The sequence below is a fragment of the Tetrahymena thermophila genome (assembly GCF_000189635.1).
Source record: "Tetrahymena thermophila SB210 genomic scaffold scf_8254589, whole genome shotgun sequence".
Lineage (NCBI taxonomy): Eukaryota > Ciliophora > Oligohymenophorea > Hymenostomatida > Tetrahymenidae > Tetrahymena > Tetrahymena thermophila.
Window position 1 is genome coordinate 9,887 of NW_002476360.1, and position 16,704 is coordinate 26,590.

The 16,704-nt window shown below is 21.2% G+C and overlaps 5 protein-coding genes across 5 annotated transcripts in view; all 5 read right to left on the reverse strand. All coding sequences in view use genetic code 6, as the record gives it.

The window, feature by feature from the left end:
• Positions 1 to 160, reverse strand: part of TTHERM_00996450 (nematoblast specific protein, putative) — a gene marked incomplete at both ends in the record, with an annotated part of 1,059 nt that extends 899 nt beyond the window's left edge. The window contains one exon of the mRNA XM_001019184.3: positions 1 to 160. This exon is cut by the window's left edge and continues 899 nt beyond it. Within this exon, the coding sequence (XP_001019184.3) occupies positions 1 to 160 (160 nt within the window).
• A 1,899-nt stretch (positions 161 to 2,059) lies between these two features.
• Positions 2,060 to 3,265, reverse strand: TTHERM_00997450 (nematoblast specific protein; the record flags this gene model as incomplete). The annotated part of the gene is made up of 1 exon (XM_001019185.1): positions 2,060 to 3,265. One exon carries the CDS (start codon positions 3,263 to 3,265, stop codon positions 2,060 to 2,062), a length of 1,206 nt encoding a protein of 401 aa, XP_001019185.1.
• Positions 3,266 to 5,288: 2,023 nt separating this feature from the next.
• Positions 5,289 to 6,494, reverse strand: TTHERM_00997470 (nematoblast specific protein; the record flags this gene model as incomplete). The annotated part of the gene is made up of 1 exon (XM_001019187.1): positions 5,289 to 6,494. The coding sequence occupies one exon, from the start codon at positions 6,492 to 6,494 to the stop codon at positions 5,289 to 5,291; it is 1,206 nt and encodes a 401-aa protein (XP_001019187.1).
• A 2,307-nt stretch (positions 6,495 to 8,801) lies between these two features.
• Positions 8,802 to 10,007, reverse strand: TTHERM_00997480 (nematoblast specific protein; the record flags this gene model as incomplete). Its single annotated transcript, XM_001019188.1, has 1 exon — positions 8,802 to 10,007. The coding sequence occupies one exon, from the start codon at positions 10,005 to 10,007 to the stop codon at positions 8,802 to 8,804; it is 1,206 nt and encodes a 401-aa protein (XP_001019188.1).
• Positions 10,008 to 12,014: 2,007 nt separating this feature from the next.
• Positions 12,015 to 13,220, reverse strand: TTHERM_00997490 (nematoblast specific protein; the record flags this gene model as incomplete). Its single annotated transcript, XM_001019189.1, has 1 exon — positions 12,015 to 13,220. One exon carries the CDS (start codon positions 13,218 to 13,220, stop codon positions 12,015 to 12,017), a length of 1,206 nt encoding a protein of 401 aa, XP_001019189.1.
• Positions 13,221 to 16,704: the final 3,484 nt, after the last annotated feature.

The following is a 16,704-nucleotide window of genomic DNA, read 5'->3' on the forward strand; positions in this document are numbered from 1 at the left end:
GGAGATAGAGGGAATATAACTTAAAGCTCTGCTGATCTCTATACTTCAGTAGACAAAAGAGAAATATCATAAGCTCCAGCAACAGCAACATAGAAGAAAAGGCTTATGATAATGTTAGAATCTTACCAATAAGACACTCCTTGTTCTGAGATATAAGCATTGGAACATTTCTATGTAGAACAAGTTTAGTAAGAGTTCCAACCAAAAGATATTTTTATGTCAGTCATTTTATTTTATTTTTATTATTATTATTCTTTTTTTAATTTATTATAATTTAAATTATAAAAGTCTGATGGGTATTTAAAATGTTATTTTTAGTGAAAAAAATTCTACTTACAAATAAAAATATATGTTTTGTTTTGATTATCTATGATTTTAACATATTATTAAATTTTGAATGATAGAACATATTTCGAGCAAATTAAGTAATGAATCAAAAAATTTATAGCTTTTTTAGTAATATTTTTTTAATGGTTTGGTATAATTAAAATTAAGTCAGTGAATATTATTTATTTAGTATTAATAATTATAATATTGCAACTTGCAACTAAAAGCTATTCTTTAACACCTTTATAATGCTTATGCTTTATTATTATTTTTCTAATATTTATTAAAATTAAATTAATAAGTATTTTTTAAGCACAATAAACATATTATTCACACTGATCTACATTAAATTTTTACATTCTTTCTTATTTTTATATATTTTACTTAATTAAAATATTAATCTAATATGTAAATAATGTAAAATGTAATAAAATAACAAATTTGCTATAATATCTAAATCAAATATTTTATTTTTAAAATTTTTAAAAAAGTAAAAATAGATTCTATATATTGATTTTATTTAAATTTTAAATATTTTGAAAGACTTTAAGAAAAGTAAAAATATTTCCTAAAAAAATCCTTTAAATAAAATAAAAATCATGATAATTAACCTTTGTTGCAAGAAAAGTTTAATAAATCTTTTAAATCTATGATTTATGCTTGAATATATTTTAACCATACTAGAATTTATTGAGTATAATTAATTACTTATTTATGTAAATTTAATTTAAAAGATTAAAAACATTAATTGTATTTTTTAAAAAGTGGTAGGAATAATTTAGTTTAATAATGCATATTAAATAAATATTTTAAATTTATTTTAATTTATTTATTAGTTTTAATGAACATAAAACTGTAAATAATTAATGGTGGTTAAACTAACATTTAAAAAGAATAGTATGTAAGTCTTGATAAATACAAAGCAAATTTTAATGAGTTTAATTGGTAAATAAAAATGTCTTTTCAAAAAATATAAAAAGCATTGTTTTTAGGTTTTAGATTTGATGATCTATTTTAAATTAATAATTATGTTTATGTTAAATAAATTAAAGGAAATAAGTTAATACATAAAATAAAATTGCTTTTTTTTCTTTAATTCAGATGTAAAGATGTTTAAATTTACCTAAAAGGTGTAATTAAATTAAAAGTAATGGTATTTAAAATTAAATGTAATTAAAGGTTTACTAGAAATCTAAATTAGAGTGGTAGAATATACTTATAGAACAAATAAAAATCTGTTTATATTTAATTATGTTCTATTTAATCATCTTCATTAAATAATAAATAAATCCAGTATGAGCTTAAAGATGATTTCTTTTAATTTGAATAGCAAATTATTATTATTATTATTATTAACAAATTTATTAAAAAGGAAAAAAATATTTTCATAAAAAATATTTCAAAAAGAAAATTTGCCAATTGATTGATTTCACTTAAATCATTAATTTAGGATAAAATTTTTTTTTAAGCTTTTTTTTTCCTTGAAAAATCTGAGAAACCTGGATTCTAAAACTTTTATTATTTTATATTTAAAAAAAATTGATTCAAGATTAAATGTTTGGAAAAGTTTTATATAAATTTCTTATTTTAAAATTTTAATTTATTTTTAGGATTTTAATATAAAAATGTCTTTCAACAAAATGAACTGACTTTAAAATAGTAAATGATTTGATATTTTCATACAACTAAATAATGTAAAAATACAAAATAATATCAAATATATTAAATTTTATCATCTATTTTTTATGAAAATATCTCCATACTAAACATTAGTCTTATTAAAAAAGCCACAGTTTCTAAGGTAAAATCCTTTTAGGATATCTACACCACCATCATAATCAAACCTCTGCTATTAAGATGCTGTAACATCATAAGAAAAGGAAGCTGATAATACTTTTACTTCTATGTTTTCATCATCAATAGCTTTCTATTTATTAAAGTAGACTTTTCTTTAAATATTTCCTGTTTCTGGTTCAAAATTTTCTATAAATGAGTGTAAACCACTTAAGTATGATTATGTTTTTGGTCTTTTCCATGAAGCAATAAAAATATAATCTGAGCTTATTGTAGGATCCTTAAAATAAGCACTAAATATTGAGTATCCGTCTGTAGAAGGTTAACCAACAAGTTTGAATTTATATGAAACACCTGCAATCCAAGGATAAACTAGATAGCTCTGTCCGCCAGTTCCTTCACCTCCGAAAGAGTTAATAACAGTGTTATTACCTTTAGCTACTAAAAGAACTGCATTGTCAGGTGTTATTTAAGATGGATCATCAGTTTACTATGGACTCCATACAGAAAAAAGAATTTTTCTTTCAGTTTCAGAATTCACTTACATTCCAAAATATCCATAGTTAAAACCTATTGCCATTGCAAAAGTGCCCAATGTATCCAAATTCTTAGGAACAGTAACTTCATTGTAGAATTACTGGATATTTTAACTGCGTTCTAGGTTGTATCCGAAATGACATGAAGGGCCTCTTCTGCCGAAATATGATGAATAAGAGTCTTTAACGTAATATATAGCATTTTAGCTTTGAGAACTTGAGATAATCAATGAGTTTAATTATGGATAATAGCCAGATATTTTATTTACCAAAGAATTAGTCCCTTGAAAATTTACTTAATAGTATGCAGGATATTTAATTTGGATGGTACCAAGAGATAAATTCAAACTATCAGTGTTAAATTTTGCAAGGTAGCTGTAGGAGATAGCGGGAATAGTAACTTAAAGTTCTGTTGATCTCTATATTTCAGTAGACAAAAGAGAAATATCATAAGCTCCAGCAACAGCAACATAGAAGAAAAGGCTTATGATAATGTTAGAATCTTACCAATAAGAGATTCCTTGTTCTAAGATTTAAGGTTTGGAACACTACTATGCAGAACAAGTTTAGTAAGAGTTCCAACCAAAAGATACTTTTGTGTCAGTCATTTTATCTTTATTATTCTTATTTTTTTTTTTAATTTATAATGATTTAGAATATAAAAGTTTGATTGATATTTAAAATGGAATTCATAATTTAAACAATTCTATTTACTAATAAAAATATATGTCTTGATTATATTTTATCTAAACTTATGGTTAAATTTTGAGTGATAGATCATTATTCGAGTTAATTAAGCAATTAATCAAAAAATTTGTAACTAATTTAATAATCTTTTCTGATAGCTTGGTATTATTAATGCTAAGCCAATGATTTTTAATTATTTTGTATTGATGGTTATAATTATGCATCTCTATTTTTGAAAGCTATTCTTTAAAATATTTATAATGCCTATGATTTACTATTATTTTTCTAATATTTTTTATAATTTAATATATAAGTTTATTTTTAGCATATTAAACATGCTATTTGCACTGAGCTACATTACATTTTAACTGAATTAAAACAAATTTTGACATTCTTATTTTTTATATATCTTAATTAATTAAAGTATTAAGATAAAATGTAAAATAATATAGTTTGTAATCAAATAACAAATTTGCTAAAATACCTCAATCATATATTTTATTAAAAAATAAAATTATGTTTTTAATAATAGATTTATTTAGATTTTAAACATTTTAACTGACTTTAAAAGTTAAAATATTTCCTAAAATGATCCTGCTACTAAAATTGAAATAGTGGTAATTAATTAATCTTTAATCCAAAAGAGAGGTTTTAGTAATTCCAAATTACGAATTAAGCTTGAATTGATTTTTAATCCTACTAAAATTTATCTATTTTACTTAATTATTAGTTTATGTAAGTTTAACTTTAAATGAGTAATAAATAACATTAATTGTGATTTTCTTAAAAGTAGTAGGAGTATTTTTGTTTAATAATGCAAATTAAATTTTAAATTTTAAATATTAAATTACTTTTTTTATTAGTTTTAATGAATAAAAAACAGCAAAAAATGGTTAAAATAACATATTAAATGATTAGTATGTAAATTTTGACAATGATAAAGCATATATTTATGAGTTTAATTCGTTTTTAACTATGTTTATCCTAAAATATATAAAATGTATTATTTTTAGGTTTTAAATTAGATAATCCATTTTAAATTAATTAATAATAGTTTTTATTTTAAATAAATTAAAATAAATTAGTTAATACCAAAAATAAAATTCCTTTTTTTATCTTTAATTTAGATGCAAAGACATTTGAATTTTCCGAAAATGTGTAAACAAATTAAAACTAATGGTATTTAGCATTAAATTTAATTAAAGATTTTCAAAATTTAAATTAAAGTGGTAGAATGTATTTATGAAACAAATAAAAATCTATTTTGTTTAATTATAATCCGTTTAATAAGTATCATTAAATAATATATGAATAAGTATGAGCTTATTTATTTCTTTTATTATGAATATCAAATTTGTATTGTTATTATTTACAAATATAATAAAAAGGGAAAACATATCTTCTTAAAAAAAGATGTCAAAAGAAAATTTACCAATTAATTTTAAAAAACCCAATTTAAATTTAACTAAAAAGAATCCTTCTGCAAGAGTCATACCAGTATCTTCTTCTAATTAAAATTAAATTAAGAATTATTTATGATTTTTGATAATTTTAAAAAATATTTATATTAAAAATGAAATGTAAATAACTCACAATTTACAAAATATGAAAATTTTGTCCCAATTTAATTAAAGGAAAATAAATTTTAAATCTAAATAATATTTTCGCTTTTTATTAATAAAATTAGTAATCACAGAATACTCTTAATTTGATAGAAAATATTAGAATTTTATCAAATCTCTTAATATTTCATTTACTTTTAATAGAACATATTCTTTGAAATAAATGGATAAAATATTTTTTTTTCAGAATAGTTTTATGTCAATAAAGATTTTAAAAATATTCTAATTAAGAAAGCTATTAAAAAAAGTGAATTATTTTATAATTTAGAACTAATAATTAATGTAAAATTATAAAATAATATCTTTTATTATATAAATTTTATCATTTATTTTTTATGAAAGTATCTCCATACTTAACATTAGTCTTATTAAAAAAGCCACAGTTTCTAAGGTAATATCCGTTTAAGTTATTTACACCACCGTCATAATCCAGTCTTTGTTTTAATTTAGCTGTTTTATCATAAGTAAAGTTAGCTGATAATACTTTTACTTAATTGCCTAAGTTATCAATTGCGTTTTAGTTATTATAGTAAACTTTTCTTGAAATATTTCCTTTTTCTGGATTAAAGTTTTCTAAAAATGAGTATAAACCACTTAAGTATGATTATGTTTTTGGTCTTTTCCATGAAGCAATTAAAATATAATCTTAGGATTTTGTAGGATCCTTAAAATAAGCACTAAATACTGAGTACCCGTTTGTAGAAGGCTAACCAACAAGCTTGAATTAATATGAAACATCTGCAACCCAAGGATAAACTAGATAGCTCTGTCCGCCAGAACCTTCGCCTCCAAAAGAGTTAATAACGGTGTTGTTACCTTTAGAATCTAAAAGAACAGCATTTTCATCTAATATTTAAGATGAGTCATCAGTTGACTATGGACTCCATACAGAAAAAAGAATTCTTCTTTCAGATTCAGAGTTTACTTACATTCCAAAATATCCGTATTCAAAGCCTATTGCCATTGCATAAGTACCTACTGCATCCCAGTTCTTAGGAACATTAGCTTCATTGAAGAATTACTGGATATTTTAATCAGATTCTAGGTTGTATCTTAAATGAACTGAAGGACCTCTTCTCCCAAAACGTGATGAAAAAGAGTCATTAACATAATAAACATCATTTTTGTTTTGAGAATTTGAGAGAATTAAAGAATTTAGTTTAGGATAATAACCAGCTTGTTTATTTAATATAGAATTAGTACCTCTAAAATTTACTTACAAGTAATCAGAGTTTTAAATTTGAATGGTACCAAGAGACAAATTCAAGCTATCAATATCAAATTTTGCAAGGTAACTGAATTAGATAGAGGGTATACTAACTTAAAGTTCTGCTGATCTCTATACTTCAGTCGACAAAAGAGTAATATTGTAAGTTCCAGCAACAGCAACATAGAAGAAAAGGCTTATGATAATATTAGTATCGTTCCAATTAGACACTCCTTGCTCTTAAATAGAAGAATAAGAACATTTATTTGTTGAGCAAGTTTAGTAAGAGTTCCAACCAAAAGGTATTTTTATGTCAGTCATTTTATCTTTTATTATTATTATTTTTATTTATTTATTATATTTTATAATATAAAGTTTGTTGGGATATTTAAAATAAAATTTTTAGTTTAAATAAATTATATTTTCTAATAAAAGTATAAATATTAAATATTCATAAACCTAATGTATTAATAAATTTAGAAGGGACTATAATTTATGAGCAAATTAAAGCAAAAAAAGAAAATATTGATGTTTTTAAATGGATTTACTAAAATAATTTTTATCTACTTAATACATTTAAAATATATATGTGTTTCATATATTAAAAGTTTTAATAATAAAAGAAAAATGAATCTGTAACTCAATTAAAAGTAGTGGTATTATCCAACCTTGAATGAAATAAAGATTTCAATAATTATTCCAAAAGTATGAGTAATACTTGGATAGATTTTCTATGTTTTAAAAAGATTTCAATAGTTATTCTAAAAGTATGAGTAATACTTGAATAGTTTTTCTAGTTAGACCTAATTCCTTATTTATGTAAATTCAATTTAATGGAGATAAATTTTTTATTACTATTTCTTAAAAAGTAGTAGGAATATTTTCGTTTGGTAATATATATTTGATGAAATCTTAAAGTTTATATTGTTGTTATTTATTAGTTTTAATAATGGAATGATAGAATATTAGGTTTTTATAAATGATTATCATATTTGGATTTAAGTAAATTTTTTAGTGTATTGCTTAAAATCAATAAAAATTAGTAAAAAACCGAATTTTTTTATTCATAATTTAACAAATAGTAAAATCAAATTCGATAGGATTTTTTATTTAAAGGGGGTCTTTAAGTTAAATTTCCTCTTATTTAGGCCAATACAATCATAAGAAAATATTTAAATTCCCTTAAATCTTTTTATTTATAGTTATCTTACATCCATCCCCAATTAGATGATTCATTGATTTAAATTAAGAAATATTTATGTTAAAATAAATTTAAGGAATTTTGTTAACTAATGCAGATATTATAGTTTTTTCTTTATTTCAGATACAAAGAACAATAAATTAACCAAAATATGTAATTAAATTGAAAATAGTGGTATCTGGCATTAATTACAATAAAAGATTTATTTAAATCTAAATCTGAGTGGTAGATAAATAGATTAATAGAACAAATAAAATCCTTTTGTATTTTATTATGTTTTAATTAGTGATTATCAAAGATAATAAATAAATCCTTATTTTCTAAGAAAAAGGTATCAAATTTGCATTCAAACAAATTTTAGGTAAAATTATTTATTGATGAAGATTTATTATAATTATAAATTCATTTTATTATATTAAACATATTATTTATTTTTTATTTCTTACTTTACTCTCTTATTCAAAAACCAAAGAGAAATTTCTTTTCCATAAAAGCTAATAATTAAAATTAATTAATTTATTTACTTGATGATCTAATAAAGTATTGCAGTAATTAATTAGTTAACTACCACAAAATATATATTAAATAAAATTTGTACTTTTATTGAATTTAATATTTAGATTGATATTAATTAAAGAAGCCAAATATCTAATAGAAAAATATTAATATGTATGTTAACTGATTGTAAAATTCAAAACACCTTTAATGAATTATATTATATTCTTATAATTAGAATAAAAACTTAGTGCTAACAATCTCTCTTTTTAAATTTAATTAAAATATAAAGAAAACATTTTCTAAAATATGTCGTATCTCAATATAATTAATTAGTTTTGATATTAGAAATAATTAATAGTTTTTCATCTTTAATAAATAGAAAATATTTGAAATTAATTATCAGAAAACTAAAAACTTGATAAATTTTGCTGTAATCATGTAGTCATTTATCATTAAATATAATCAAAAGTTTAAACTATCAAAAATGGATTTTTAAATGTAAAATTTATCAAAAATATATATGCCTTTAAGAATATATAATTAAGAAACTGAGTAATCTTCAATCCCTATCATATTTTTTAGATAAAGGTAAAAATATTTTTTTTACTGATTATCATTATTTAACCTTTTCGGATAGTTGTTATTTTAATAATACTGATATTGATTTTTATTTAATTATGTTTAATTCTAAATATTATTTAATTCATCAACTAGTAAATAGTAATGATTAATTTTTAATTATGCGAAGTGCTATATATACCGTAAAACCCCGTTAAGGAAAACAAAGGTCTTGTGAGGTAAGAGGTAAAAGTCTTAAAATTCTATCTTTTCAAAAAAAAAAAATTGACTTTAAAATAATAAATGATTTTTTAATTAATACAAGTAAATAATGTAAAAATATAAAATAATATCAAATATATTAAATTTTATCATTTATTTTTTATGAAAGTATCTCCATACTTAACATTAGTCTTATTAAAAAAACCACAATTTATAAGATAATATCCGTTTAGGTTATCTACACCACCATCATAATCTAATCTCTGCTATTTTTTTGCTGTTTCATCATAAGTAAAGTAAGCTGATAAAACTTTTACTTCGTTGTTACTGTAATCAATAGCTTTTTAGTTATTATAGTAAGCTTTTCTTGAAATATTTCCTTTTTCTGGATTAAAATTTTCTAAAAATGAGTATAAACCTCTTAAGTATGATTATGTTTTTGGTCTTTTCCATGAAGCAATTAAAATATAATCTTAAGATTTTGTAGGATCCTTAAAATAAGCACTAAATATTGAGTACCCATTTGTAGAAGGCTCACCAACAAGTTTGAATTAATATGAAACACCTGCAACCCAAGGATAAACTAGATAACTTTATCCGCCAGAACCTTCATTTCCAAAAGCGTTAATAACTGTGTTGTTACCTTTAGATACCAAAAGAACAGAATTTTCAGGTAATATTTAAGATGGATCATCAGTTGACTATGGACTCCAAACAGAAAAAAGAATTCTTCTTTCAGATTCAGAATTCACTTACATTCCAAAGTATCCATAGTCAAAACCTATTGCCATTGCATAAGTGCCCACTGCATCCCAATACTTAGGGACATTAACTTCATTGAAGAATTACTAGATATTTTTTTAGGATTCTAGGTTGTATCTTAAATGAACTGAAGGACCTCTTCTGCCAAAATGTGATGAAAAAGAGTCATTAACATAATAAACAGAATTTTTGTTTTGAGAACCTGAGAGAATCAAAGAGTTTAACTTAGGATAATAGCCCGCTTTTTTATTTACTAAAGAATTGGTGCCTTTGAAATTTACTTCATAGTAACCAGGATTTTAAATATTGATAGTTCCTAGAGATAAATTCAAACTATCAGTGTTAAATTTTGCAAAGTAACTGTAGGAGATAGAGGGAATATTAACTTAAAGCTCTGCTGATCTCTATACTTCAGTAGACAAAAGAGAAATATCATAAGCTCCAGCAACAGCAACATAGAAGAAAAGGCTTATGATAATGTTAGAATCTTACCAATAAGACACTCCTTGTTCTGAGATATAAGCATTGGAACATTTCTATGCAGAACAAGTTTAGTAAGAGTTCCAACCAAAAGATATTTTTATGTCAGTCATTTTATTTTATTATTATTATTATTTTTATTTTTTTTAATTTATTATTAATTAAATTATAAAAGTTTGATGGGTATTTAAAATGTTATATTTAGTGAAAAAAATTCTACTTACAAATAAAAATATATGTTTTGTTTTGATTATCTATGATTTTAACATATTATTAAATTTTGAATGATAGAACATGTTTCGATCAAATTAATTAATGAATCAAAAAAATTTATAGCTTTTTTAGTAATATTTTTTTAATGGTTTGATGTAATTAAAATTAAGTCAGTGAATGTTATTTATTTAGTATTATTAATAATAATATAGCATTTTGTAACTAAAAGCTATTCTTTAACACCTTTATAACGCTTATGCTTTATTATTATTATTCTAATATTTTTTATAATTAAATAAATAAGTATTTTTTAAGCACAATAAACATACTATCCACACTGATCTACATTACATTTTAACTGAATTAAAATAAATTTTTACATTCTTTCTTATTTTTATATATTTTACTTAATTAAAATATTAAGCTAATTTGTAAATAATAGAATATGCAATAAAATAACAGATTTGCTATAAAATCTAAATCAAATATTAAAAAAAATTTTTTTAAAGTAAAAATAGCTTCTATATAATTGATTTTATTTAAATTTTAAATATTTTAAAAGACTTTAAAAGTAAAAATAATCCTTTAAATAAAATAAAAATCATGATAATTAACCTTTATTGCAAGAAAAGTTTAATAATTCTTTTAAATCTATGATTTATGCTTGAATAGATTTTAACAATACTAGAACTTATCAAGTTTAATTAATTACTTATTTATGTAAATTTAATTTAAAAGAGTAAAAACATTAATTGCAATTTTTTAAAAAGTGGTAGGAATAATTTAGTTTAATAATGCATATTAAATAAATATTTTAAATTTATTTTAATTTATTTATTAGTTTTAATGAACATAAAACTGTAAATAATTAATGGTGGTTAAACTAACATTTAAAAAGAATAGCATTTAAGTCATGACAAATATAAAGCAAATGTTCATGAGTTTAATTGGTAAATAAAAATGTCTTTTCAAAAAATATAAAAAGCATTGCTTTTAGGTTTTAGATTAGATGATCTATTTTAAATTAATAATTATGTTTATGTTAAATAAATTTTAAAAAATTAGTTAATGCATTAAATAAAATTGCTTATTTTTCTTTAATTCCGATGTAAAGATGTTTGAATTTACCTAAAAGGTGTAATTAAATTAAAAGTAAGGGCGTTTAACATTAATTGTAATTTAAGGTTTACTAGAAATCTAAATTAGAGTGGCAGAATATACTTATAGAACAAATAAAAATCTATCTATATTTAATTATGTTCTATTTAATAATCTTCATTAAATAATAAATAAATCCAGTATGGGCTTAAAGATGATTTCTTTTAATATGAATAACAAATATTTATCATTATTATAAAACAAATTTAATAAAAAGGGAAAAAATATTTTCATAATAAAATATTTCAAAAAGTTAAATTTTTCCTAATTTTTATTTTTTTAAAAGTTTATTTGGGATTAAGCAATTTTTCATGCACCCTTAATTAATTTAAAAATTCAATTTAAACTTAACTGAAAAATATATTTATCCAATTAGATATACTGGTTAATTAAAGGAAAACAAATTAGAAATATAAACAATATTTTGATGTTAACTCTCTCTCTTAAATTAATAATCACAGAATACTCCTAATTAATTAGATTAAGAATATTAGAATTTTTTTCAAATATCTAAATATTTAATTTATTTTTAATAGAATATATTATCTTAAATCAATGGATAAAATATTTTTTTTTATGTTTGTTTTATTAAATTTCAAATAGTTTTTTAAAATCCAAAAAAGATTTAATCTATAAATATCCTAATCAAAATAAGAAAACTATTAAAGATAGTGAATTATTTTAATAATTTAGAAATAATAAGCAAGCTATGTAAATATATAAAATAACACCTATTATAATAAATTTTATCATTAATTTTTTGTGAAAGTGTCCCCTTACTAAACATTAGTCTTATTAAAAAAACCGCAATTTCTTAGGTAGTATCCCTTTGCATTATTTACACCACCATCATAATCTAGTCTCTGTTTTTAATCAGCTGTATTATCATAAGTAAAGTAAGCTGATAATACTTTGACTTCTTAGCCTGTGTAATCAATTGCCTTTTAGTTATTATAGTATACTTTTCTTGAAATATTTCCTTTTTCTGGATTAAAATTTTCTAAAAATGAGTGTAAACCACTTAAGTATGATTATGTTTTTGGCCTTTTCCATGAAGCAATTAAAATATAATCTTAGGATTTTGTAGGATCCTTAAAATAAGCACTAAATACTGAGTAACCGTTGGTAGAAGGCTAACCAACAAGTTTGAATTAATATGAAACACCTGCAACCCAAGGATAAACTAGATAGCTCTGTCCACCAGAACCTTCACCTCCAAAAGAGGTAATAACAGTGTTTTTACCTTTAGAATCTAAAATTACAGCATTTTCAGGTAATATTTAAGATGAATCATCAGTTGACTATGGACTCCATACAGAAAATAGAATTTTTCTTTCAGATTCAGAGTTCACTTGCATTCCAAAATATCCGTAATCAAAGCCTATTACCATCGCATAAGTACCTACTGCATCCCAGTATTTAGGAACATTAACTTCATTGAAGAATTGCTGGATATTTTGATCAGATTCTAGATTGTATGTCATATGTACTGAAGGACCTCTTCTACCATAACTCGATGAGAAAGACTCCATGACATAATAAAATTCATTTTCATTTTGAGAATTTGAGATAATTAAATAGTTTAATTAAGGATAATAACCAGTTTGTTTATTTAACAAAGAATTAGTACCTCTAAAATTTACTTACAAATAACCTGGGTTTTAAATTTAGATGGTACCAAGAGACAGATTCAAGCTATCAGCATCAAATCTTGCAAGGTAATTGTAGGAGATAGAGGGTATACTAACTTAAAGTTCTGCTGATCTCTCCACCACAGTAGACAAAAGAGAAATATCATATGCTCCAGCAACAGCAACATAGAAGAAAAGGCTTATGATAATATTAGAATCATTCCAATAAGACACTCCTTGTTCAGAGATATAAGCATTGGAACACTTCTATGTAGAACAAGTTTAGTAAGAGTTCCAACCAAAAGGTATTTTTATATCAGTCATTTTATTATTATTATTTTTTAATTTATTATATTTTAAAATATTCAAATTTGGATGGTATTTAAAATAAAGTTTTAAGTTTAAATAAATTGTATTTTTAAAAGTATGAATATATAATACTTATATAATAAACCTAATTTACGATTAAATTTAGAACAGACTGACAACAAATTATGAGCAAATTAAGGAAAGAACAAGAAAATACTTTTATTTTTAAATGGATTTTCTAAAATTATTTTTAAAAACTTAATATATTTAAAATTGAAACATGTTTCATACATTTAAAGTATTAAAAAATAAAAGAAAAATGAGTCTGTAACAAAAATAAAAATAGTGGTATCTGACCTTAAATGAAATAAAGATTTCAATAATTATTCCAAAAGTATGAATAATGAATGCTTGAATAGATTTTCAATCAAATTATATGCTAAAATTCTAACTATACCAAATTACATATTTATGTAAATTCAATTTAATGGTAATAAAACTTTTATTACAATTTCTTTAAAAGTAGTAGGAATATTTTTGCTTGGTAATTCATATTTAATGAATATCTTAAAATTTATTTTGTTGTTATTTATTCGTTATAATCATAGCATGATTGAATATTCAGTTTTTAATAAATGATTATCAAATTCGGATTTCAGTAAATTGTTTAGTGTTTTGTTTTAAATTTTGTAAAGATTAGTAAAAAACTGTATTTATTTTACTCATAATTCTAATTCAATAGGATTTTTTATTAAAGGGGGGTTTCTCAATTAAGATTTCATCTTATTAATACTAATACTTCGATATTATCAAAATAACCTATATATAGTAAATCAAAAATTTTCCATATAAAATCCTCCTCTTACATGTCCCTTAAAAATGGCATCCACCACAGATTAAATGATCCATTTTAAATTAAAAAAATATTAATTTTAAATTAAGTTAAGGAACTCGCTAATGCATGAGATATTATTAATTTTTTCCTTATTTCATTGGCAAAGTTGAATGAATTCACCATAAGGTGTAATTAAATTCAAAAATAGTGGTATTTGATATTAATTACAATAAAATATTTATTGAAATCTAAATCTGAATGGTAGATAGATAGAATAGATTTCTAGAACAGATAAAATCCGTTTGAATTTTATTGTGTGTTTTAATTAGTGAATATCATAAAGATAATAAAAAATCCATATTTTTCTAAGAATTATATCAAATTGAAAAATAAAATTAATTTCAATAGGATTGAAACAAATTTTAGGTAAAATTATTTATTGATGAAGATTTAATTTATCTGTAAATTCATTTTAATATATTATTTATTTTTTGTTACTTAATTTGCACTCTTATTCAAAAAGTTAAAATATCAATGAGAGATTACTTTGGCACAAAAACCAATAATCAAAGTTAAAAGTAATTAATTAATTTATTTATTTAATGATCTGATAAATTATTGCAGTAATCAAATAGTTAATTACCACAAAACGCATATTAATTAAAATTTGTACTTTTACTGAATTTAATATTTGGATTGATACTAATTATAAAAAATCAAAAAAATAGCTTATAGAAAAAACATTTGAAAACATTAACATACATGTGCTGATGGAAATATTCAAAATATCTTTAATGAATTATATTATATTCGTATATTTATAATAAATTCTTAGTCCTAACATTCTCTCTTATTGATTTGAACTAAAATATAAAGAAAACATTTTCTTAAGTAATTTGTTTCTTAATATCACTTCTTTTGTATTAGAAATAGTGTATTGAATTAATGGTTTTTCATCAATAATAGAAAATATTTCAAATAAATTATCAGAAAACTAAAGTTTTGAATGTAATGATGTAAGTTTTTACCACAAAATATAAGTATAAGTTAACACTAACATAAATTAATTTTTAAAAGTAAAAGCTATTAAAAGTATGCATATATTAATAAATAATTTGAGAAACTGAGTAATCTTCAACTAAAAATCAATCACAACCATTCCTATCATATTTTTTAGACAAAAAATCCTAAAATTTTTTTTTTTACTAATTGTGATTATTTAACCTTTTGGGATAGTTGTTATTTTAATAAGACTGGTATTGGATTTAAAGTGATTTTATAAAATTTCTTATGGTGAATTATAAATTATTCTATTTTTTTTCCCCTATTATATAAATATTTTTCCAAAAATAGCTTTATTTATGATATTCAAAGGAATATTTTATTCGTATTCATCATAGCTAACATTTAACTTCATTATTTTCTTCTTTATTTTCTTGTTCTGCATTAATATTTGAAACTAATAGTCTAAAAAGTCCTAATTTTTGTTTTAATAAGTAGCTAATAATTTAAATTTTCTTTTTATTTCTCGATTCTTTTCTTTTCAATTCTTAATCATTAGACGTTTCAAGTTGTACTAACAAAATTTATTTTAATTTTCACATTAAATCTTTCTTCTAATTCCTGAAGAACTTCTTTTTGTAATAGTTTTTATTTAAAATTCAAAAGTTAATGGATTTTTTTCTTCTTTATTTTGAAAACATCACATAGATATATCATATCGAGATGGTGGTATTAAAAAATTTTTAAAAACTCTATGTAACGTCGACCCTTACATTTTTCACTTTTAATTTAAGATTTTAAGTTAAAATTTTAGGATCTTACTTAAGGAGAGTGTCTTAAACTGAAGGGAACATTAAATAAGTATATATTTAATTAGATGAAATTTAAGGTGATATTGAAAGGCACGAAAGGAAAGAAAGTCAAGCAATGTTTATTAGGTTACAGAAAGATTGAATTCTTTTAAAAAAATATTAGTATTTGTTTATTAATAAATTAATTGATTCAAAGAAAATTCAATCCACCTATTAGTTAAATTTAATTTCTTGAAAATATAAAAATAATTGAATAATTTTTAATAATTTTAATAATAGAATTTTATAATAATTAATCACAATAGATATCAAATTTATTTTCTAAAAACTGAATTGTTTTTAGAGATAGTTTGATTAATTAATTTAATAAAATTAAGAAATATTTTATAAAAACTAAATATAGATTTAAAACGCTTAAAAAATAAATTTAAATTAAATTCGAATTAATTAATTTCTATTATTTTAAATTAGGTTTATTTGATATGTTGAAATAATAAAAGATAAAAACAAATAAAAAAACATTTAAAAGGACAATTCTATTAAAAGGTATAGAAAATAGTCTAGAACTTTAAATATATAAATTCACTTTGTAGAAAAACAGATAATAATTAATAATTAAAAATGATTGATTGATTGACTAAAATATCCTCAATTAAATTTGAAAATTATAAATATAAAAAAACTAAATGGTATTTGTTAGTTAAATAATTAAGTGAGAAGTTCGTTTCTTTAATTAATAAATAAATTTATTTGATTGATTATAAATATAAGTATTTTTAATGTAGTTGTTACTTTTAATGAATGAGAAGAAGAATATAATTTGATTTAAAAAAACAAATTTCTTGAATAT